Source organism: Larus michahellis, chromosome 6 (assembly GCF_964199755.1).
Source record: "Larus michahellis chromosome 6, bLarMic1.1, whole genome shotgun sequence".
NCBI classification, from domain to species: Eukaryota; Metazoa; Chordata; class Aves; order Charadriiformes; family Laridae; genus Larus; species Larus michahellis.
In genome coordinates, this window is record NC_133901.1 from 70,454,895 (window position 1) to 70,481,397 (window position 26,503).

Genomic DNA, 26,503 nt, shown 5'->3' on the forward strand with positions numbered 1-26,503 from the left:
TGAGTGTCCAGATAGGGTGAAGCACTGAGCTACGGTGCAAAGTAGGAAAGAATTAATAGGAAAAAAAAAAATTTTTTTAAAAATAATAATCTTTATAGAAATGATAGAGATCTTAAAGCAATGAATTCTGCAACCCCTATGTATTCCTGCCAGGTTCCTCCATGCGATGCCTTTGCTCCACCAGACCTGGAGAAGGCGACCACAGAGGCAAACGCACCAGCAGATTCTTCTGAAATGGGCCCTCTGTGTGGTTTTCCCTTCCTGCCACAGCTTACGAGATGCAAATTTGAGCCACCCAGGGCCAGGAAATGTGTTTCACAACGCTGACGGGCTCCTCAGGACTTTTGAAATCATATTGTGACCCATGGCTTGGAACAGTTGGACAAAACTACTGGAGAAGCTTTTTGGAAAGCAATTTCATTAGCATACAATATTGGCCTGACTCTGCCTGAAAAGTCAATGGCAAAACTCAAAGTGATTTTAATGAGAGAAGAAGTAGGTCAGTACTGGAAAATCTCATGCACAGCCTTTATAGTCTGTCACTGATTCCTTGTGATCCCCAGAGAAAAAGGAATAATTCTGAATCTCCACCAGCAAAACAGGGAAGTCAGTTTTACAGCCCTAGCTGGGGTTTTCTACGATCTGTAGAAAAGTCCTTTACGGCTTAAGAGTTCAACCGTGACACTTGCAAATAAATGGCAAAAGCACCTTTGCTGTTGTCCCAGTCTCTCAGACCATCTCGCTGTAACAAGTTGCCTTTAAAAAAAAAAAAACAAACCACAAAAAGCCCAACATGAATAGAGTTTTAGATTAAGATATTCTAGATTGCAGAGTAACAAGTCTCACGTAGATGTAAAAGCTGCTGGAGGACACGTATGAGTGTCAACAATTCAGTGTCAGTCCCTAAAAGGATCAATTCTTAATTCCCTGACCAAATGAGGTTGTAACACAGCCCGTGCTGTTCAGACTCGGAGGGTTTCTTAGCTCTATTTACAGTCTGAGTTTGTCTTTGCCTAGAATGTGTGTTATTCGATCCTGCATACCTCCCAGCCCAGACCCTGAATGCCTCATTTATTAATCCGATATTATTTCCTCGAATGAAAGGATTCACAGCTGATGATTCGGACTGTTTGCTAAACAGCTGGGTCTTCTTCCAGGCCTTTTTCACGCTATGCCTTCTCGCATGCTTGAGAGTTCAGCTACAGCTACGTTATACAAACTTTTCAGCTAAAGGAACAAATTAAAACACTGGAATCCAAACCACTTTAGATTGGCAACCACACGCAATTGCTTGAATCTCCCTAAACCATAACAAAACTGTGGTGGAGATCAGACCCCAGCTTCCAAAGCCTTCATGGAAGTTTTCCATTCTGGCCCGGCTCGTCACATTGCTGATACGCAGTGACGCGCCGATCCGCCGTGCCCTTTTGGTAATGCCATACACCTCGGTCCCCGCTCTAATTACAGACTTTACCAGCAGAGAGAAGACCCAGCACCCTCTGCAAGGCTCTGATTAACTGTGCACTGTAGGTGCATAGATTGTATTCCCCACTCTGTCCCCAGGAAGGGGGTGGTCCCGCACTAAGGACGATTCATCAGTCCACTTGGTCAGCCCCAGAAGAAGCCTCTGGAGAAAGAGCACGTGGACAGAAACTGCAGGTCCATCCTTCGAGGTCGCATAAACCCCTGCCAGAACTGCATTTCCAAAGCATCAGCTTCCTACCGGTGAGGAAGAGCACAACAGAACATCTGAAACTGGATAAACAGGGCTAATTATCAAGGGAATGACAATTGTGACAGTGAAATATGATGATCTACTAGGTCAAATATTTTCTTCAAAGAAACGTGCTTGAAAATTGTATTGAAAGCTTGACTTAGACAGATTGCAGGGAACTGATCCAACACTACGTTCAAAGATATCTTTCCCCTGAAGAAATCAGTCACCGCACTACACAAGGCTTGCACAGACACAAGCACAAATGCAAAAATAATTTAATGTTTATTCTGATTCATCTTCCTGCGTTAACATTGTTAGCACTGATCCATACTGGAATACCAGTCAAATCTTGCATACATGTATTCCTGCAATACAAGTTGAGGTCTTAAAGGATATTCTGAAAAGTTGAGTTCAAGAACAGTTGAAAAACCAAAATGTTAATATTGACAGGATTTTTAAAGCACAACCTAAAGATAATTTGTACCTGATAAAGTAATATTTTCTATTCAGCAGATAAGACCTCCTTATTAACATATTAAAAATAGATTGTAGCTTTGTTTTCAGGGAGCCTAATGTATATATTCTTAGATATCATTCAAATTCAATAGGCCACAAAACTTCACCCAGTATCCTAGGTCCCTGATCTTTACATTTCCACCCTCAAATGACTAAATTACATTGTTTCTTGATAAAACCGCATGACATAATAGTTTGCAAAAGAATCACAGGAATGTAGGAGTAGAAGGACTCACCTGGTAATAAACGTTCACTTCAGAAGGGTGTATATAACACCACTTCCATTCATCTCAGGTTGAGAAATTCCCAGAATCTCATAATAAAACAAAAGCCTTCAGAAAAGAAGCCCAGAAGCCATAAAACTTTGCTGTGCCACAGGAGGACAGCAGAAGAGATCAAAGGTATTGCCACCGCCTCAAATCCCTCCGTCAGCAACAGATTTGCTAGCTGAAAACACCCGGACAGCCAAATTACCTGGAGAGTTTTGTACTCACTCGTCTACATCCATATGATAGAGGAAATCCTATCTTACTGTCAAAATAAACAGACATTTCAAAATAAAGAGTATTATGTTCAAACAATATTTCTAAAGATGACCATCTAGATATAATATTAATCATAAATTAAGTACAGTTGCATCCAGATAAGTTACAGTTGCATATCATTATCCATGTTCTTCCAGATGTTCTGAAAATCATTTGTTGTAGTTACATTCTGTAACTAGAGGGTAGTTACATTGGTAAACATCCTATGATTTATTGGTTTTTTAATTGCTATAGGAGTGAAACTAGATGTCTAGAGCATATTTTACTGACAACGTCACAATACAGAGGTCTTCAAATGTGGCCAGGTTAGTAGTCACAGACACCTGAAGAAAGCGATCACAGTGCGAGATCTCAGCCAGGAGGACACTGCCTGTTACGGCTACAGACCATGAATGATATCATGGACATCTTCGGAAATCATGATTATAAATGTATTAACCAAAGATGAGCATTAGGTCAATTAGCCATTAACCTGATGATGAATGCTAGGTCATTACATCTACTCTAATATGCTTTTTCTACCACCTGTTGTACGAGATCACCAGTTACTGTAAATCAGCATAGTCAGATAAATTGGTGTAGGGCCATTGATTTTATGTCAATGACGGATCTACTCGACCGGTTTCTTTGCTCTTATTTTTCAGCTTTGCCTAACTTATGCTACTTTGCCTGCCCCTGCCATGATGTCTAATACTCTAATACACTGTCATTCTGGCAAGCTGATGCGTACATTAAAACACAGAAGAAGTAAGAAGATGGAATTCGTTTAAAAAGGTGCTGGCAGCTGCAAGATGTCATCTGCATTTGTAATAATAAAGCACTCTTCTGGGGAGGACAAAACCCACAATTTTCAATAATTAATACAAAACCCAAGCTAAGTCAGTAACGCTAGCCAAGGGTGATAACATGAGCATATTTTATTAGTAGAATATCATCCATTTATTTTTTTCTGGCATACAACATGACTGCTTACATTTTTTCATGGCATCTGAATTTGTATTATAGTCCTACAAGCTACTCCACCCTCAAAGCACAAGAGCTTCTCTGTACATCAATAAATATCTATCTGTTCTTTTGGCATATGGAGCTTTCATATTGGATAAAGGAGCTTTTTTTCCCCTCGCACTGAATTCTCACCTCAAAAGTGCCCATTTGGAGAAACCTTTTAAACACATCAAGCAGCAACGAGTGCTAAAAGAGTGTTCTACCCTTCCCCGCGTAGGGCGTGCTAAAATCCCGCTGAACCACTGATTACTGGAGCCTGCTCCGGGGGGGGGGGGGGGGGGAAAGGCCCTTGTAAAAGATAAAGAAAGCTGAGATTTCATATTAATGTCAACATACTTTGATCTAGCAATATATCTACCAAATGTTATTCCGGTATCACATTCTAAATCTTTGCCTCTAAAATGATGTGGATTGTCAGAACTTCATACATAAATTTATAAGAAACCATCTTTAATTTCATGCAAATGACAGTCCTAAATGGCCCTAGTAAAATAGTCATTGTCTTCTACTATCATAGATTTCAAACTTCTTTCAGTTTTTCATGAACTCGGAAGATGAATGACATTCTAACTGTTCTCATAACACATTATTGAGGCCTTGGCTTTGCACCGTGTTGCCATATCGAAACATTAAGTTCCAACAAAAAAGTTGATATCAAGAAAAAGTTTTAGCAGTTCTGACATAAAATTCTCTATAAAGTTGGGAAATTAAATGTTTTAGCATGTTCTAAATGTCCCTCTTATTTCCTAGGAAAAAATGCGTGATATATTCAGTTCAAATTCATGATTATTTTGGAGGCCTGTTCAGAGCAGAAAAATAGGAAGCCAAAGGATTTCCCAGCTCCGCTCCTGTAACCATGCTGCCATCCTACATATTTACTACCCGTATAGTGATAATAGATGTGACCGAGCTAGTTCATCATGTGGCCAGGCTGTGGTGTGAACGTACTGGGACCCAGACACGGCCATAATTTGGAAGACCCCTAACTAATAGATGAGTCTTAATGAGTCCATTTCCATGCTACTTGTCTCTCAGGATTTAAAAAAAACCCTGTCAGGTCACCAAGGGCAAGATATTGGTTCTAGAAATGCATCCAGAGCTGTGACACGCTGTAACAGTTGGGTCACAGATATAAATAGTTCAAACCAATTAACAGTATAGAGGTTCATTTACTACAGCTGTGAGGAGCAATTCTACATCTGAGCCCCCTGCAGAGCACCTGTGGGCTCTAGGGACATGAATCAAACATGAGAAGGACCTCATAGGTCTTATTCTACATCATTACAGAAATTCTACTGTGGCCTTTCAGGGGTATGAGAGTCAGAAACGAACGCACTGTTGCTGATACAGGCATTCAGTTCACCCAGGCCCACTGAAAAATCAGCGTCTCAAATCTTTCCATAAAATCTTTCCATAAAAACGTTACAAAAGTTGGCCTTGGAAGTCACCACTATAAAATTAGTACCTGTAATATGGAATAGAATTACTACATGCACAGTTCAGAGTCCAGATGAACACATGCAGTGAATTCCCCTATGTCATGACAATAATAAAAAAAAAATAAATTCAGAGATACCCCGTGAGGGAATGCGGAACCAGCAGAGTATCTGTGACTATTAAAAATTCAAATTTCATTTTTCAAAAGGAGGACACAAATCAGCAGCAGAAAAGAATGGTACTGGGATACCTTTCACATGCAACAGAAAAGAAACAGAATAAATCAAATTCGCCACTGCGAACCTCAAAATGATAAAACAAACCGTGACTAAGGAGTCACAGGAAACAAGAGCAAGCGTAAAGCATGCTCCTCTTCCCTATTTATCCACAGAGAGATTAGAAAAGGAAACATTTCTTAACCACCACTTGATGCCTTGATTTCAGAATAAGGGTGTTATGGTCCTTCTGCATTTAGGACACCGCTGCTCAAAATATACTCGTGTGTGTAAATAGAAGAATCAGTCTTTAGAATCTTTCTTTTACATTATGATAGATGTATCACATGAAGTAGCTGTGTCCTAGCAACAACATAACTCTTGCTAAACTCAGGCAATTGGAAAATCAGTCAAATTCAGACACAATTAAGATTAAATGTCATAACTGACAAGGTATGAAAAATACTAGGCCTTTCCAATTTAACTTTTTTTTTTTTTATTCTCATCTCCATATCTTTTGCAATGATTCATTCAATGACATTAGTAATACACGGAAATAAATTAGAATTGACTTTCGCTAAAATATCTGAATAGCACATTAGCTCTTCTCTAAGCATGTCTGAGCGGAGTTCCCATTCTCCTCTGAACTAAGCGCATGCAGACGATACAAAGCATGAATATACCCAAGCTCCAGATTGGGCTATTTTAGTACTTAAGTTTAAGTCACATCCTAAACCTCTTCCTAAGCCTGAAGTCTCCTAATTTTTCCTTGACTGGACCTCAACTCAGCACCATTGCCAAGTCTTTGTTCGTTTGCTAGTGGATGCAAAGACTTCTGTCTGTGCTCCATTTGAGAAAATCCTGTGCTTCTGAATCCTTTGTTTCCCTCCCTCCTAAATATAAGGTTTTCTATTTTTCTATAGAAAACAGAGTTGCTTCCTCTACTACATAAGCGTGAGCAATCAAAATCAGCCAGCTAATTCTGGTATCAATAAAATTGTTTCTTCACTATCCCAGAGAAAATAAAAAATTACACATTACTATAGAATGAGCATATTTTCAAGTCTTTTAAATTATTAGGTTTCATTTTACTTCTCTACCATGGCATATTTTCCAGTAGTTTTCTTTTTAATGTAAGTTTTGTTAAACAAAGAATCTATCCTGTGACCAATTTGTTCTCTCCCATTGCTACCTGTTGTCTTCCTCTCTACCTCTTCTCTTCTTTGAAAACATCTTTTTACTTAGGCAACTGAAAACAAGGATACGGAGAACACACCGGAATTGCTCATGGTTGACACCATTACAGCTTTACAAATTAAGATGACCTTAAATGAGTAATGTGTCCTCTTGACCTAACCTACTCTTCCTGTACAATTTTTAGTCAGGAATTATCATGTTGTGTTGGTTTCCTTATACTTCATTCCTGACATAATTTCCTAAGGGGAAAGACAGTTTCCCAACATCCTCTTCCAATACCATCTGGGCACTCTACCTTGTACCTAGTGTGCAACTTCCAGGGTTAAAGTAATTTGCATATTTTAGTCCTATCGATGGTTATACTGTCAATCACATACTTGACATTCTTCCATTGCTTGGACTGAGCTATTATCTTAATTTTTTTCCTTATCTCTGGATTGCAATAATCCCTTCTTAATAAATTCTGTTCTCAGAATCCTTCTGGGAGTGAAAACCAAAACAAGCTTTAGCAGGGCAGCCGGGTGCATACGTGATCTCCTGACTTCCAGGTCATTAGCAGCAGTTCCTGTGCAAGCTTGCTATGCAAAAAAGGTTTTCCCTAGGAGATTCCTACGTGTATAGCTTACCTGACCGTCTCTTCTCTGCCATCGCCTACACAAAACACACATCTGCCCCTCCAGTGCTCCTTAGCCTCTTGTGAAGAGCTAGAAGTGGTGCCCAGGGTGGAGTACTGTATGGCATATCTGCTGTGTTACGTAAACCGGGTTGTAATCACAGCCTCCTCTCGCACCTTCTCGGGAACCACCTCACTGCAGGATTTCATGCCTGTGTGAAAGCCAGGTGAGTTAATTCTGTGATCGCGTGGCATCAGCAAGCCCATCCGCATCCAGATTGACTGAATCCCCCCAGATTCCTTACCCTCATAGTACCAGTACTACCTCTTACTTCTTCCAAACTATCAATCACAACTTCTCTACTACCTCCAGCTCTCTTTCACATACTCTTTTTTGTTCCTTTTAACATGACAATAGCGTCAAGGATTTTTTTTCCTACTGACCTCTTTACCTTTCAGTGCTAAACCTTTCCCAAAGGAGTCTCCATTTCTCCCCTTTCCCCCTAAATCATCAACGATGGTAAAATTCTTACTCCTTCTTCCAGAAAAGACTTGCCTGTGTCATTTTTGCTGTCTTCATCCAGTTCCTCCCTCAGATTCTTTTGTCACTATTCCACTACGTTGTTTCTCTACCTTTGCCTCACTGAAACTGGTAAACAAAGAACATGACAGTCTCATTTAATGAGTTTCTGCTCTGTGTCTGATATTCCCATTAGCTAACTTATGTCAAATATATTTCTGCTAAGAATGCAAAACTCTAGAAGAGCTAACTGAATTCTGATCCAACCCATGTCTCAAGTGAATTATTGATTTATATCCAAATGGAGATGCATTTCTGTTCAGTTACTCCCCAGGTGCTTTACGCTCCCTAAAGTAAAAACACCCAAACCCTTTAATACTCAAAAGTTAATTTTAGATTGTCTCTTTCACCATCAGGACAATTTTCCAACATTTTACACTTGGACCAAGGATGGCATTCCTGAGAAGCGACTATCAGTCAAGACCCTGAGCGCCTGCGGCAATGGTTTCATTTTGCTGTTGATACGAAGTTATAATCATGGCTAAAGAGATTGCCTATACCCCACATTCCCATCTTAGACTTTTACTTAAAAATTGGTGCTCCAACTCGTGTGTAACCTACGCACAAGACCTTTTTTGCGTTCCTCCTCCAACGTTTCTAATAACGCACAAGCGCTACACCGTGTTTTCCAGTCCCACAGCAGTGTCAGGGTACTGCTCACGGCAACTGTCACGAGCAGCAGCAGTCTTTTAGGTGATCCCTTTACATAAAGTAAGGAGGAAGAAATTGCATCTGTCCGATGTTTAAGACTAACTCCATCGTTACAGTAAGGAAGAGCTCAGGTTGTAGACCGCAGTCACCAAACCATATTGATTTCTCAAAAAAAAAAAAAAAATACAGTAATGTAAAATTTTGGAACCTCGTGGGATCTAAAGTTCTTGGACATTTCAGTTATCACCTACTGAATTTTCACAGACATACATGCCCCCTTGCATGGTCTTCAGGAAACACGGCAAAATCCACAGAGCTAAGATCAGATCTCAGGATCTGAGTCTCCTGCAAAACACGTTGTGCTGTGGGCTTTATACTCTCCCCGTGGTCTACCTGGGTGAAAAATCCATACCTTTCCTTTAGAGTAAGAGTAGTATGGGAAAGCCAACAAAAGAGGGATTTTCTCCTTTCAGTTCTACTGACAAAAATGAGAACGTTTTCCAACTGAAACACAAATAAATAAGGTCACATCCTGCTTTGCTTTAACGCTCAGATGTTGATAGACCCTTCAAAACCTACCCAGTAACTCTACTCAAACCCAAAGTGTATTATGGCTTCAGCTGACTGTGTGAATGAAAAGAAGTATGAAAAACTAAATAAAACTGCTACACCTCTAATTGTCTTAACAATAGGTGACTAAATATTCGTAAAAATCTACACAATTCACCCCAGTGCAGAGAGCCTACGCAAAAATCCAGCAACAGCAAAAGCCCTAGAGATGTGGTTTCGGTACACTACACGATCTTCCACATTCCCTCTGCTCTTGAAGCGATTTTCACCCTGCTTGAACTCTGTAAAAAATGTGCATAAGGAAGCAAAGAAGAACATTTGAGATGAGAAAAGCAACCATGTTATGATTAAATATGTATGGTTAATGCCAGTGCTCCTCGTGGAAGTATACAAGAAAAGCAGCTGGCTATTAAGCCAAGTAACACAAGACAAGGCATCCACCTCTCTGCAGACTTCTAATATTGTAAGGACAGTTTCCAAGGAGAAAGCTAATATCACTGTAATACTTAACTTTTTCCAGTAAAACATATATGCTTTTGCAGAACCGGATTCACTTCTGAAGCTGTAGCAACAAGTAAATTATTCATAACAGAAGAGATAAAAGACAGAACATTTCACAGAGTAAAATATTTAGACCCCCTTAGCTCTGAGAGTGTGATCACACTCATACTAACTGGGCATACTGGGAATCAAAATGAACCTAAATTAAGTGGTACAAACTATGCATGTAAATTAGATAAAGTTGATAAAAGAAGGGAGCTCTCCTGTTCCTACATTTCATCTTTCATGTTGAACTCGTTCAAACAGAATTAAGCAAAGATGCAATTAATCAGTGCTCTTACATTGTGCTACTTATCAATATGTGAGTTTAAAACTTCAATAAAATAGGACGCTTAAAGGGCTGCTAAATACATCAATATTCAATTAAATAATGTTAATAAAGCCATTAAAAGAGAATTAACAAGGGTTTACATAGGAAGTATCTCTGACATTAGGTGGCTCTTTAAACATTTTCTAAAGAAATACTGTAAAAAGCTATTAAAATATTTATGCAATGCTTGCATTAGTTCTATTTAACGGGCATAGCTGCAATAATATCAGCAGTTTAAAATGCCTCGCTTCTCAGCGCCACATGATTATCCACCAGTGATGAGAGATAAATAAATTCCCAGTTTCAGAATTTTAGTGCTTTTCATCATAAAGAAAAGGTCTTCAAATCCTTCATTAAAGCTCATAGCTTCACCAAAATTGGATGCTTCCAACTATTTGTTGGGAAACTAATATTAGAGAATGCCGCAGCAGGAACCTGGGCTGGAGCCTGCCACCAGGGCTCAGCAGTTCAGGTAGCCCCGGAGGAAACCTGGGTCTCGCCCCAAATCTTTGTTCCTTGTGAACTCAGGCCTCGCAGGCAAAACCCTTGATGGAGAGCTTAGAAAGCAAGGAAGATTATTTCATTCAAAGAGATTGTGCTGGTGCAGCAGTTCTGGGGTTTGTGCCTCCTCCTCTATTACCGAGTAACAAAAAGCCTCCTAGGACTTGTTAAATTAGCCAATGTAATGAAGTCCAATTCTGTGTTATTTGCACAGGGACTGGAAAAGATTTTGTGTTTCCATGTGCATAAACAAAACCTGGCTCAGCACACCAGGGACTTAAGAGGTTTATAAAATATAAAAGACATTCACATTAATCTGTTAAACAATTCATTCTCTACCCTGCCCTTTCCTACTAAGTGAATTCATTACTTATTAAAAATATATATTTGCTGCTGGCTCTTTTGCTCCCAGTGACTCACTGCTGGACCCCAACACCTTGGGGCTCACTGGTGGGGGCAGCGATGCTGCCCCTGGGGCACCTCCAGCCTGGGGGGAAGGAGAAGGCCCTGTGCTGGCAGCACAAGCACGGGGAGAAAATTGAAGATTCAAGTACATCTCTTCCTGTTACTACGAGATTTTGGGTCTACAACAATGTCAGTCTTGCTGTAGCAAGAAGGACAGAAAGTCTTTGGGACTGCACCATTGACGGGAGTTAAATTATTAGGACACGTGGAAATGAAACAAATTAATTCACCCCCTGGAAAACAAGAAATAAAGCAGTCTCTCTGATGCTGCCTAGACAATGGCGAATATTTTTCTTCCAGGAATTGCTAAACTAAGGGAAAATGTTTGTTTCTTGCAGAGCAGCTTGGGCAAACGTTGTCAAGATAAACCCATCTTTACATTCAGGCATCTGTGATGCCTCTCAAGGATCTGCTGCTTGCAATTTTGATGGATACTCCTCTAAATTTGTAGAAAAATCCACATTTTTTTCTGAAAATAACAGCACTTATTTAAAAAGATCAAACAGGTAACACTAAATAAAAATACCTTAACACAAAATGGGTTTGGTCATTTTAAAAAAGGCCATTATACCAAATGACTACACCTCTGAGTTTGAAGGAAGTCAAATGCATGCACTACTTAAGTATTGTTCCCATAACAATCTGGAAAGACATTAACTTGGCACAATTTATATCCACAAAATAAAGTGATGAAGACTTTTAAAGATGGTACAACTCCTCTACGAACAAAGATTGTACTACTCTTCAACCCAAATGCAAGTAAAAGTGAAAATAGTAGCTACTTACTTTTGATTCTTTTATTTTCAGAAGACAGTGATAGCTTCCCACTTCTTCAACAAACCCAAAAGGATCTTCCGATCACATTCCCTCCCCTCCTCCCCAAATATTTTTGTTTTAGAAGCATTTATGTTACAATCATTGCTGGTTTTTATGCTACCTCAACACTATTGCCCAGCTAATAAAGTGACATTATCTACTTTGCATTTGTTTTGGTTTTTTTTTTGCTGTTTACGTAGGGGTAAGAGTTATATTCTATTTTTCATTTCTTGTGTAGCATTCAAAATCCCTGCCGCTTCATAAATTAGTTTTTTATTTGTCCAACTAATACTGCATAAGTGATCCGATGGGTCTGTGGAACAAGTTAAACTACTGTAGCTTCCATCAACCCCATCTCCAGCTAGCTTAGTTTCAAATCTAATCAAGAGTGATACACCTAACAGGCACTAGCCAGTCCGTAAAGGGAGATTTGCCCGTTTTCCAGCCAAATGCAGTGGGTCTGAACACTCTTATTTTCATTTTGAGTCCTCTGCCAAGTTATCGTACCGTCATCTTTCACCCAGTGACTGTAAGAGTGTCTTTTTAAAGCCCGTATCCAGCCAGGGGACGCATCTAATACAGGAAATGGTGTTGCACCGGACTTGACACGTACTGCGAAGAAACAAATGTGTACGTTGAATTTATGAGTCACCCCAATACATTTATTAAGCATTAAGTTGTGCTTTTACAACTGGTCTTCATCAAAGATATTTCGTCTGTTAGCCAAAGCGTCATCTTTTCTAATGACTCATAATGAAGACTCATTCCATTTAGCTTGATTTTACTGGCTCATCAGCCTCTTGTTCTCAAGGGGCTAAGCTGTTCTTTTCAGCATGTTCAACCCACATATAAGTGGCCATTAACTATACTTTCTCATTATGTAAGAATCAGCTAATCAAGACTGACCAAGAAATAACTGATGCTGTGATTAAAGAGAGAGAGACATCTGCTTGGAATTATCCAGACTGCTGTTTCAAAACTGATAAGGCATTTACTGCCTTAGTATTAAATTATAACAGGAAAAAATGATTTTGGGGGGCGGCGGGGAGAATGTGGACTTTGTCCTTTGCCTATCACTTGGAAGGGGAAGAGATGGAGAGCACCAAGGGCAAGCAAGGACCTGTGCTGAGAAGAAAAGGCAGAACCTGTCTGTGAACCACATCAACACGAGTGACAGAGGGAAGCAGGCAAAAATTCTAGGCTATATTTGAGGGACTGTATGTAATGTAAAGAAAACTATTATTTCCATGGCTGTCAGAGACGTAGCAAAGGCTAAGTTGTAAAAATATTATCTACTTCTATCTCCTAGTTCCTATTTAGTTTTTTTTTTCCTTTTTCTAATATCCAGGATAAAAATAACATTCATATCTATCAAATTCTTTTCTCATGTAAATCAAGAACCATTCCCCTGAAGTCAGAGTGGGCTGCATACATGTATTTCTGAGTGAGTTGGACTAGGAGGCTTGCTTTACTTTATATCTAAATGTCACATGCAACTTTTCTGAAGCCAAAAGTTTACATATTTTGATCACAGCACAGGAGATACGTACTTCCTCTTATTCTCTCTTTTTTGACAGAAAAACTGCAATAAGATGTGATCATTTTACACATAAGCACTAGCAAAACACAGATACCAGAACGCTAGTGCAATAAAATACGTAATGTGATGGAGACTGCGTTGAAACTGGATCATAACTAGAGCCGTGACTGAACATAACTCTTTTTTTCCCTTAGGGGAAAAAAGAGCATCAGATAGGCAGAGGAGAGCCTGCTCTCACTGGCCTGAGCAACACTGAGAAAGTGCAAATATGTGGGTCAGATGAAGGAACAGGCAAGCTCTGCTCTCGTCCCGAGAGGACTCAGGAAGCACAAATTGCCAAGAACAGTCCCATTTAGGGGGAGTATTACAGTGTACTCCAATTACCTTATTCATACAAAAAGCATACTGCTACACACAGCCAGGTACTCCATTTTTTTTTTTTAATTTCTTTTTTTTTTTTTTCCATAGCTACTTCAAATGAACAAGTAGCAGGTAGTAAGATAAAAGCACAGAAATAAATTGGACCAATTTCTTGAAGGAATCTGTCTGGATTACTGAGGCCAGACATCAAAGAAGGGGAAAAAAAAGCGCCCTACTGCCAAGCTTATGTTTCCATATATGTATTTCCTCCACACTCAGACTCTTCGTATAGACTCTGCTTTTTGAATCATCCCTCTTGGCCGATATTGCAATACTTAGTGCTCGTATGCTGCTTTTCATCTTCAAAATGTGAACAAATTAATCCTCAAGGCTCCGCTTGAAGGAAATGAAATAAATAAATACCCTGAGCCCTATTTCGGGGCTCGAGCTGCCCTGGCCGGGGCTCGCAGAGCTGGAGGCGGCCGAGCACCTCTCGCCCCACCGCACTTCGCAGGCGGGCATTTATTTCTTCGGCAGTGCTTTCTGCCATCCTCTGCAGCCCTGAGAAACTGCTCTGTCACTTGGAAAGGAACTGACATTTTCTGGAAAGCGTCTCACATTTAGCGTCCAGGAAAGTATCTGCTTCTCCTCCGAATCCAGCCCTATACAGAAGACTCTTGTCCTTAAGTACCTTGCCTCTGGCTTTTTCTCTCTTTCTTTCTTCATTTCTTTTTGTTTTCTTCTTCTCCTCTCTTTTTTCATTTCTTTTCCTCTTTTTTTTTTTTTTTTTTTTTAACTTAAAGAGGAAAACCTTCCCTAAGTAGATGCAGAGAAACAGCTGTTTCAGCGAGCAGCTCTGCAGACATGCCTCTTGCCTGAGTCACACAACGCCTCTCTCAAAAAATGTAAAAGAAACCGTTACATCAGGGATGTTGAATCAGGTCTTGCCCAAAGAAACATCCAGGGATCATATTCTTCTCCTGCCGACGTGGGGCATTAATTTTTTCCTCCCCCTGGCCCTCCTCTTTCCCTGTATTTTGTGAGACAGGACGACCCAAATATTTTTGGAGAGGGGTCTGGGCACGCTGGCCTCCTTACCTGCACCCCTGGCAGGAGGGAAAAGCTTGAAAAGCTGATGGCTGCCCTATTTTGTCTATGGAAATTTATATACACCTGGAAAAGGGGATTTGAAAAAAGGCAATAAAGAGGAAAAAAAGAAGAAAAAAAAGAAAGAGGAAAAAAAGAAAAAAGAGAGACAGATTAGACCAAAATTAATGTGGAAGTTCCTGCACTAAATTCCTGACTGAGATTTTTAAAGGAACCTAAGGTATGAACTCTTCACAAGAACACGATGACTAATTTCTCTTTGGACCCTTAAAAATATTCCTACATTCAGAACTTCATAAACATTTATTGCTTTAAGGCTACAGGGATGTAAAACCATGTCCCAGGACCTAAAAATACAAATCACCTGGGGTGAAGTGCGTGGGAGAGTAAGTCTTCTTGGACCTTCATGTACCTAAACTCCTTGATCAAACTCCATGGCAAAGCTGCCAAACCTTAGGATTTTACCATGACTGCGACAATATTATTAGGGTTTTGTTTTGGTGTGGGATTTTTTCTAACTTATGACAGAACACAAAAGCTTGCGGATATGAGTTTTAAATATCACAAAAGAGAAAGTTAAAAAGAACTTCAAATACTTGCATTTTTTTCCAGTCTGTACTGACATGGACATGTATTGCCTGGACGTGGGACATCCTCCTCCTGTTGTTATCTCCTTTCTGATACATCCACCACCCAGCTAAAATCCTAGGAGTGCAAACTCAGGGAAGGGACAGTTACCTGAATGGGCCACGATACAAACACGTGCCAACAGCAGCGGCAATCTGATGTATAGGTAGTCCACCACATTAAAATATGTGTTTTAGGGAAACAGTAAGGTGTACGTCTTCGTTGCACGTGTGCAGTTTGTGCTTTGGTGGGTCAGAGCGGAAGGCTTGAGTGGATGTTCGCTCAGATGCTGAAGATTAATTTACGTTTTACATAACTTTGGACATCTATAGACACAAATCTGCATTACAGAACTTAACTCCATTACTCAATATTCATCATAGAATCATTTAGGTTGGAAAAGACCCTTGGGATCACCGAGTCCAACCATCAGCTCCACTCTACAAAGTTCTCCCTTACACCATATCCCTTAACACCACATCTAAAATGACTCTTAAACACATCCAGGGATGGTGACTCCACCACCTCCCTGGGCAGCCTACTCCAGTGTCTGACCACTCTTTCTGTGAAGAATTTTTTCCTAATGCCCAGCCTAAACCTACCCTGCTGCAGCTTGAAGCCATTCCATCTTGTTCTGTCGCTAATTACCTGTGAGAAGAGACCAGCACCAACCCAACGTGCTGTGCCCAGCCCTGTGCCTGGTGGGGACGCGGACCAGGCTCCTGGACGGGGATTACGAGCAGAACTGAATTGTTCCTGCTGAACACTTCCACATGCAACATAAAATAATGGAGAATTCATCTGAGGAACTGTACTTCAGTGTACTCTCTATTCACTAACCCCCTAAAAATAAATACATGAAACAGTGAACACCATAAGCAAATTAAATAGTTGGCATCTTTCCCTATAGAATTTTATGAAGGCAACACTGTTCTCTCTGCAGAGCCTCCAGGAGAAGTTGAGATCCTAGGAACCGAGCGTGTGCCAGCAAAATGCCACTAGATGCAAAAAGAGAGACGCTGGACATACTGTCACATATCTGCTCTTATTCAAAGGCACTGGACCCCTGGGACTGAGCATCAAAGTGAAAACATCTAATAGAAAATTCATCAAAAGCAGGTTCAGCCTCAATTTTGACTTGAAAACTCATTTACAGTCCTCCCTGTGTTTCTGAAGCAGAAAGCAATATCTACAAATGTTTCTGAAAAGCAGGAGAATCCTCTCGGTTTTGGCCCGGTATCTTTACATGTGTTGGGAAAAGGAGACCAAACACCCCGGGTAACGTTGGGGCACATGACGATGCAAAGCTTTCCCTTTGCTGCCATCGAAACGCTGCTCACTCTTGTTAGAAACAAAAGCAATCTGAAACCTGCCCAAGCAGCAGATAGCAGGAACACGTGAGGAACACCCCGGAGGTTTGCGAGCAGCGCCTGGGTCCAGCTGGACGCACCCGTACTTCGCCTGCCAACCTGCGAAACGTCTCGGCGTTGGCCATCGCTCCTCGGGCGCAAAACGCTTCTGCGCCACGCGGGCTGGCATCTGACTATCAGCGGGAGATTGCAAGGTTCCCAGAAAGCTGTTTTTATCTCTTGTCTCTCCCCTAATTATTTATTTTACAGTCCCAGATGATTACATTTTGCCTGTGTGTTCGTTATCATCGCGATCAAGCTGACTCCAGCCCGCCCGCGGGAGGGAGGGAGTGCACATTCCTATTGTGTTCTTATAGCCAGCTCTCCTCCCCGACCTCTCTGCTGAGCGACGTCAAAATGAAACACCGAAAACCTCGTATTCTGCAGTACAAAGGGAGATTAAAACACAGTTCTGAAAATATAATATTCTACTGCTGCAATATATCTCGGGAGCAAAATCTAAAGCAGACACTCCTTTATTAAATTTATTGCACCAGCAAGGACATTCCCCTCTCCATTATTGTTACAAATTTAATTGGAAGGTAGAGCTCTAGGGTCGCTCCGACTGACAGACACTGAACAAGCAAAACCTTGTGCTAACTTGGTTCAAAGCTGTCAACCGATGCAGCAGTGGAAACCACCATTCTCAGGAAAACGTTTGCGCAGAGAAAACGGTACCTGGCCTACCCACCAGACTGTAATTTTTTTGCATGCTACGTGAACAAGGTTTGTCGTTCCGCGGTACAGACAGAAATGTTAACCTTCCCCACATCTCAGTTTTCCCATCTGAGAAAGGGGTTCGTTGCCCCAGTCCCTCCCACGTGCCAAGCTGCGGGGCAGGGACAGAGCAGCGCTGGCTCTGCCGACCCCACGTACTGCCCCGGGGCCTGGGCTGTGACCAGGACACAGTCCTCTCTTCTCCCCAGGGGACTTGGCGCAGCCCCACTGCCCCACTGTTTTATGGGGCACGGGAAGAGAAGAAGCCTGACCGTGTTAAGAGATTATGACATTTGGCCACAAGGATCCAGAATACAAATTCCAGTCTTTTTATCCTCTCCACTTCCAGCATATTATATCAGCGTATAAATATCTTCTCTCATTGTTCCTTTCTGTTGGTGTATTTATGTAAGGAGAGAAAAAAACAGATCAAGAAAGCAGCAGTTTCTCTCCTGATGGAGCTGAACCCTTTCACTCCAACACGCAGCTCCACAACGACACAGCCAAAGGTAGCCCCAGTCACACAGCCTCGATCACCACTGCCAATACCACCCTACACTAGTACTCCCTCAATTACAGAAAAAATCTTGGTATCTCAATGCCCACACTACGTCTGCCATCCGTATACCACAAAGCTATAGCAAATACCTGTACCCTTAGAGACACGCGTCGACGCCATCATTACTGTAGCTGTGGGAGCTGAATCTTTGCATTTCGGCATGGTGTAGACCATTTGGCTGTTGCCCTTAGAGGAGGGAAAAATTGTTACTCCCATTAAAATGAAACTTTTACTTCAATTGAAGTGAAACCCCAACTGTCAGCTCACGCTGAAACGCTGCAGTACAGCTGCCAGCTCCCGCATTTGCAGGTAGGAGAGTCATGGGTCACAGTTTTTCGGCTAAGTTACAGCACAGAATTATAATGGCAAGTGTATTCCGCAAGGTCCCGTTTCTCTATTTGGTATTTGTTTGTTTAGATTTGTTTCCTCTATCTGTATTTCAAGCCATTGATTGTACGTAAGCATGTCAATTCATTAACAAATTTTGTCAGCTATTTTCTTTGGCACTGGAAATGGGTTGTTTCCCTGCTAAATTAATCCAGCTAGAATGTCACTTGCACACCAATCAGCGCTCCTATTCAGAAAGGTCAGAGAGAAGGGAAGGCGAAGAGAAGGCGAAGCGAAGGCGAAGCGAAGGCGAAGAGAGAACTACTTTTTTTTTTAACCAAAAAAGAATACAAAAATTCCCGAACACTGAAGCCTCATTGGAACAGGTCACCTTAGCACTATGCATGAAGTCGCCTGTTGCCTGCTTTTCAGACTGAGGGAATACTGCTGGAACCTCCTCTGTCCTGGAGCTAAGCTTGCAAAGTGACCTCCAGTACCGGACCATTACATCCCAATGCATCCCTGGCACTGTGTCTCCATGTAGAAGTGGTATACGTGCAAGGGGGACAGTCACAGATGCTCTGAACTTCTGGAGATCTCTGGGATCCTAGGGGATTTAAAGGATAAGATTGGGACTTATACCATGGCCTGGGGTGGATTTTGCCTCCTGATAAAATATAAAGAATTTTTACTGAGGCAATAAAAGGCAGCAACTTAAACGCATATATTCCCTTTTTTATATTGCTTTGTTAAAGGCTGTGTTATAAACCTGACGATAAAGGGTATGAAGTTATGGGGAAATGAACAGTCATCTCTGCTTCCCTAAAATACTTGAGCTTTTTCTTTCCATTTCACAGAATCACAGAATCTTCATGGTTGGAAAGGACCCTTAAGATCATCGAGTCCCACCAGACAACCTACAATCTCTGCCACTAGAATCTCTGCCATTTCCACGTTTCCCTGGACACTGCCAATGGCCCCTCAGCCATGACTGCACTGATTGCACCCTCGCTGCTCCTCTGCAAAGCTGGTCAACGAGGTCCCACCAGAAGAAAACCATCCAGGACACACCAGAGATGCCGCCGAGGCCGATGTCCTCAGGGCAAAGCCACCCTACCTCCTTACTTGCCCTCACATGCTCTTGACTTATCTCAGCTTTCTATCTTCATCTGCCATAGACTCAGGTATATACAGGAGTTGAAAAACTCTAACATCTGTTCAAAATTATATTTCTTTGACATTCATAATTATGACCTTTGTCAGCAAATCATTTGAGCATGAAATTAATTTTGGAAATAAGTAATTCCACTGACTTTACCTGGATTACTCATATGTTTAAAGTTAAAAGAACACTTAAGTACTTTGCTGTATACAGCCCGATTTCTGACAGGGTGTAAAATGTTTCCAGTTGCAGAAAAACAGCCAGTAGTCACATACCGTTCCACCCTCCAACTCAGATTTAATCTTACAGGGGTTTTGTTTCATTTACACAATCGTAAGCCTACTTTCCTCTAAGACCCACATGCTGCCATCAGCTTGAAAGGAATTTCTGTGCATACATTACTGTCCCTTGCACACCAGAAGTGCATCAGTCTTACTGATGTAAGGCACACCAGTACAGCCAGTCCCTCTGAAGGGTCGTTTGTTTTGTAGCTGATCGATGATTTGCTGATTCTGGAAATCTCTCCATATGACAAGTTTTTCTAAAACATTTAAGGTACTACAGAGCTTAAGGTTCTCAAGAGCGCAATCGTATTTTGCAACTCAATCATCGTAAGAAATGTACTCGCAACATAAGCTCACTCGCAGGTTCGCTACGATTGACAAATTGAATTCACGGCAAATAATTTTGTTTTTGCAATTACAAATGTGCAGTGCCTGGAAATTCATCACTAAAGCATTTAATGAATATGTACAAAAGTGAACTCAACAGCTGGAAACCATAGAGAAGATTTTAAGCCCTACGCTGTGAAGTCAGGTACCAGTAACTCTTCCAGAACTAACTCACGGTATCTTGCCCAGTACATATGAACACATCTTGCTGAGTCTAAATATCAGAAAACACCAAACTGACATTAAGTATTTCCATAGATAACAGATGGTTTAACACATCAGGCCCCACTTGGGGTTGCCTAATGCATCTGAATCATGTTTTGAAATGTAACTCAAGGTTTGGAAAATCTCTAAGGTTTTCAATAAATGGAGTTTAATGTCAAGACTACTCAAAGCAGCTGTTTCTACTAACCATGGAAAATCACATCCAGTTTTTTTTTGCATGACCCAATGCAGAAATTATGTAATTTAGGGGTCCCATCCACCTCCACCCCCACCATTCTCCAAGGAACAACATGCTTTACATGAAACTACAGAAAAGTAACAGCACACATATCAGAGCTTCACGTGTGTTGCCACTTATTACTCAAGAAAAGATGTTTGTGTTTAACGCTCTACTTCTCCCTAAAGCATGCTCATTTAATGGCTACTCCAATGCTCAGCATCAATGCTTTCAAGATATTTGAGCCGCGTGTTTCATGCCAGCATCAGGAAGACAGAGCAGGCTGGAGAAGACGGGGTCTGTATGCGCATCTGCTGGTCCTCTCTGCAGCCTTGGAGACTCAAGGGCAGGACCCACAGCATGGAAACGTTGCTCCCTTCTCCAGCTATGAAGTTCCATCTGAACATGAGGAGGAACTTCTTTCCTGTGAGGGTGGCAGAGCCCTGGCACAGGCTGCCCAGAGAGATGGTGGAGTCTCCGTCTCTGGAGACATTCCAAACCCGCCTGGACACGTTCCTGTGCCACCTGCTCTGGGTGACCCTGCTCTGGCAGGGGTTTGGACTAGATGATCTCCAGAGGTCCCTTCCAACCCCTGCCATTCTGTGATTCTATGTGATGACCTTCTCACACCTCTGGAGTCCGTAATCTACCTTGGGTCCAGTCTGTCCCACTGCCACCAGCTGTTATTCCCCATTCTCTGCTCTGCAGAAATGCATTCTCTCGTTTCTCTCCTGGGCGTAATTTTTCACTCCATGAAGCTGTAGGACACCCTTGCTTCATGCCCCAACTGTCTCACCTCCTCTGCTGCCACTTGCCTTTCCATGCCAGTGACAACATGCCCAACACTGTCATTGCAGGCAGAAGAAATGCAACCACCGCTTTCCACAGACAAGCCCAGAGGCCTCGAGACTGCCCAGTCGTGCAGACCGTGCTATTTACAGAAACAGGTAACAAACAGACCTACGCACACACCCACCGGAGCAACTTCTGCACAGGCTTGCGCCACCCAGACCATTATTTCTTCTGAAAATCAAAGTCAGTAACACTCGACGAAAAGGGAGAAATGATTTTGCAAAACCATGACCAACTTTTTGCGTGGTTTGGGATCTATGAACTGCCTCGTATCCTACAAATGCCAACCACAGGCAAGGCTAACTGTACCATTTCACAATGCTACCTAGAAGCTCCTGCTAAGATGAGGAACCTCATGTTGTTCACACCATACACAACTCTTCTAGAATGCAGATCTTCTGGTGGACACCCCACCATAGAGATAGGTCAGCTAAAAAATAATCATTGAGAAATACTACATTTCTTAAGTAGCAGATCTCAACATCTCCCAATCTGATTAGTCAAGACAGATGTTCACAGAGTTAATTTACAGTACTTTCATGTCCTGCTTCTAAAAGAGGTGGATATTGCATCTTACAATTCTCTAAATCTGACTTTATTACAGGTACAAGAGAGTTTGGTACGTTCAGTGAGGCCTGTATTAGCAGTTTTATGTTCTTTTAATCGCTGACATGGAATGTAAATAGTTTCCTCAATTGCTGCATACTTCCCATTCCTGGAGGAAGGCACACCCTTTGACAAAGATTAAGAGAATATAAAGTTAAATGCCTATTTACTAAAGGAATTAAATCCTCCTCTAGTTACTGAAGCAGAGCAACCTATGTATGGGGGATCAACATACCCTTCTAGGATAGGAAATGAACAACTAAGAAGCATTAAAAATAATGTAAAGAAAGATTTGGGCCCGATGTTGAATAATAAAGTGAGCTGGATTTTATCACAGCTGGGTAATGTTAGGGTTCATCCAAATGACGGGGAAAACAAAGCGTTTTGTGTTGTTTTACTGCAGAGGAATAAAGAGGTGCCCCGTCGTTTTTCCATTGAAGTTGTCCATCACCAGCCCGAGGCAGCATGTACCCGGCCTCCCTTGGACATTTGCTTTCACACGCACATTCCTTCATCTTAACACAAAGCGGCACCGCTTAAGTCCACGGCCTCTCTATTACAGTAAAAAAAAATATTTCTGCTGCTTTTATTTCACAGCAGGGAAACCTACAGAACACATAGATGCTTGCTAACATTTATAAAAAGTTTTCCCTAGGTTGAGCGTGATCTTTGGTTTTCCTTTGACAAGCAGCACGTAGCTGTCCTGATCTGGATTCCTACAATATATTCTTGAGACGCTCTTAGAGGAAAAGCAATTGAACAGTTGAGAAGGTAGACTTAAGACTTTGATGACTTTAGTTGCATTTGTCATGTACTTCCAGAGAAGGACTTCACTTCTGTATGGTTCTGTACCCCTTTGTAAAAACTCTCTTGGGTTTCTGCTGATGGGACCGTCTCTACAGCAGCCCCTGGTAGCCCTCTCTGAAAGCTTATGGACATGAGCAGGAGTTCTCAAGAGCACGTGGAAGAAGATGCAATATTTACAGCCCACAAACAAGGGCTCAAGCTCAGGTTTGGTCACAGGCCTCGTGAACAGCACAAACATCCCTTGCCAGCAAACTCCCCTTTAAAAGTCCAGCAGGAGTTAAGCCCAAATGCTTGACTCATCTTCCCTGAGCAGATGCCGACAGCCACTGCACGGAGGCAATCATGGATGCAGGCAGCATTAGGAGGGATGTGTCCTCCAAAAATGTTCCGAAGACTGTAGGATTTTCCACATTACTGTAAATAACAGGGCTTGCCACAGGAAAGGACAAACCCAAATCAAATAAAAATAATGATCAAATAAAAAGAACACATTGAGAGGCAACATGTCCATCTTCAGTCCCACATAAATGCAGACGACCATAGAGATTCTCGCTGTATAATCAGTGTGCAAATACACAGACTCCAAACTGGAACAAAACTCTCGTTAGGGCCCTGTTCTGTAAGGGACCAGTAGCAAACTTGGCCACAGGTTACTTTTAAACCATCAATTTTAAAATTATAACCCTTCTCTGAAAACCTCCGATATAAAGTGAACATGCAATAAGGGTACTTACTCATTCCTCTCCAGATTGATGACTAGATGTTTACTTTCAGCTTGTATTACAAACTGCAGCAGCGCTGGGTGACTCTGAAAAAGGAAAACAGAGTTGGCTGAATCCAAACTCAGAGCCCATCATCCTGCACCCCCCTCTTCCAGGGAGCTGGACACACACATGGCATCGTAGCACCAGGCCCTACTTGGGAGGAGCTACCAAAAGAAGTGTTCGTGGTGTCCCAGCTCTTTGGCCACAGCTCAGTGCGAACAACCGCGGCGAGGCAGCACAGGTCCTCTAGACACCATGGTGCGCCCTTAAGCAGTCGCATCACCGGCAACCTCGTAGATCAAAGTGGATCTTGCCTGGGAAGATAAGCGTAGCGATGCAGTAGACATCAGTTCCAGGAGACATCTGACAAAGTTTTGAATTTTCTCTTTTTCTTCCCCATAAAATAGCATAACTACATTAAACACTAATATAATCTCTCATTAATGCTCAATCTTGCTATACTTTTTTTTTTTTTTTTAAAGTGAGGTACAGGTAAGTAGGTTTGGGCTTCGTGTGACCATTTTTAGTTGAAGATAAACATGTTCAAAGCTGGTACCTCCTGCCTTAAGAGCAGACCTGTAAGTGCTGTGATCACTGACTGGCTCTAACAGAGATGCTACTTCCCTTAAGGCAGAGTATGCTAAATATTCACATGTAGAACAGCACACGTGATCTAAGACCATCACGGAAACTAAACATAAAGTACAGTCATGCTGAAGTATTTTTCTTCCCTATAAACAGCTCAATATTTTAATATGTATTTTAAACTTTTCATGAGGAATAATTAAGTTTTTGCTTAAACGAAAAGAATTGGCGTCGGAGCAATTAGAAATACGGTCAACAGTATTATCATCAAGCATCTCTGTGAGAACCACAGACAAAGTATTTGTACGTATACAAGTGTTTAAGAGAATTTTCTAAACAAGACATCAACGGCAGAGCACACGGAAATCCCAACTGCACTCCCGCATGGAGACATCTGGATTGCATTTTCAGCACCATCGCGACTGCGTGCAATCCTCGTCTTGCCGTTCTCCTGATTATAAAACAAGTTCTTTCCCATCTCAAGCATCCGAAGGTAAATCCACCAGGTTTTTTTGGAAGCCATGAAAGAGCATCAGAAGGACCTGGTGGCCCATCCGCCCTCGGAGCCAGGGGGGAGCGGAGGCTCCAACGCTCGTTTGCAGAAAGGGGCAGAGCACCTATATCGGCTCTTGAAACTGCACTTCAAATGGGAAAACGCAGTTTACAATATGCTGCTTACTCTTAATCCAAAAGACTGAACTCCCATGTATTTTAAGACTGTTTACACTTAACTTACATTTCATTAAACAAACTTACTGGCTTGCGAGACAGTATTCCCTTGGTTTGAAATCCCGACAGTAGCTCAACAAATCAGTTCTTCCTCTGCATGTTCAGTCTGCTTTTCTGAAGGTTTATGCCAGCCAGTTGCAGTACTGAAGCAGGATAATTTTAGGGTTGTAGTATTTAATTGATTTATTGGGAAATAGGTCTGAATTTGTGATTGTTACAGCGGTGCCTCGACGGAGCCCCGGCTGCGTGGCAGTCAGAGCACCCCGCCCCTGAAACGTAAGGATTTTTAAGTGATTTGGAAAATTGTAGATGTTTATTAAAAAGTGAAATTATGAGGAGGCTGGCGTAGACTAAACAAAACTGTAATTTTATTATAATAAAAAATAGCTGACAGCTCCCCAGAGCTCTCAGACGTTATTAAGCCCAGACTGACGGAGATACCATTGCTTTCTTCTAAGCGTCCTGCCCCACTGCTCGTGCAAATTCAAACTTGTTTTCCCTCTCCCCATGCAAAACAGCAACAATATTGAAATTCTGCATCTACGGGAACTTCGCAGAAACTGGGTCCCACTAGAATGCTAAATAAATGCTTCAGACTATCCGTGGCACCCAGCAAACACATGGGAACCATTTATTGGCATGAATATTTAGAAGCAGCATTGATTACCACTTTAATATTAGCGCATCGGTTCCAAACCCCGTAAGATATACATGCTATAGAGTTTTGCGAGAGTGAAATACAATTAATTACAATATAACACAGTAAATAATTAAGATATTGCAGTAGCACAAATGGATTCTTTTCAGCGAAAGGCCCTCCGTTAATATGTAAATGATAACTATGTTTATTCATGAGTTCACAGTGGTAGTTATTTGACAGTCAATTGATGTTAGTAAGTTGTAAAGTTAAAAAAGCAGCTGCGGAATCAAAGCGACTGCTACGAGACGAAAACATCTCTCAGACAATTCCTAGAGCTGAAACTTCTTATTATCGAGCACAGTAACGTCCCCCGTTCGGAAGCTGGAGTGCTTTGCATGAGACCCAGGTTCAGGTTCTTGCTTTACCACAGACTTTTCTTTCGAACAAATGGCTCATTTCCCTGTTTGCCATCTGGGAAGAGATGAAACTACACTTTTTCTTATTCTGACTGGCAGCCATAAGCATAAATACAGTAAAAATTAAACACTGCTCAAGTGGTATGGAGATTGGAAACACACAGGCACTTGAAATGATACATTTCTAATGGGGGGGGGGGGGGGGAATCATTCAGAAAGGGCATTTTAGTTTTGTGGGGTTTTTTCATCCCCTTTTTAAAATGTATACACTTGTGAAATGAACTCGGATCTTTTACTTTACCTTTTTTGCAGCATTGCTGGAGTCTCCCCTAAAGTATTTGCACAGTTTTCTACAAGACCTTAAAAGCTCATTTTGAATCTCATGAAGCACCATAATGCTCTTCCCTTACAATCAATATTTTTGAAACTGAGTTGCAAGATGAAATGGGAATTACTATAAATACAGATATTAGATTGCTGTTTT

At 41.6% G+C, this 26,503-nt stretch overlaps 1 protein-coding gene across 2 annotated transcripts in view; it reads right to left on the reverse strand.

Annotated features, from left to right (window-relative positions):
- Window positions 1-26,503, reverse strand: part of ADAM12 (ADAM metallopeptidase domain 12) — a 190,301-nt gene that overhangs the window by 117,540 nt on the left and 46,258 nt on the right. For both annotated transcript variants that reach the window (XM_074591861.1, XM_074591862.1), the window contains exon 3: window positions 23,620-23,693. In XM_074591861.1, the coding sequence (XP_074447962.1) occupies window positions 23,620-23,693 (74 nt within the window). The remainder of the gene's footprint in view (window positions 1-23,619; window positions 23,694-26,503) is intronic.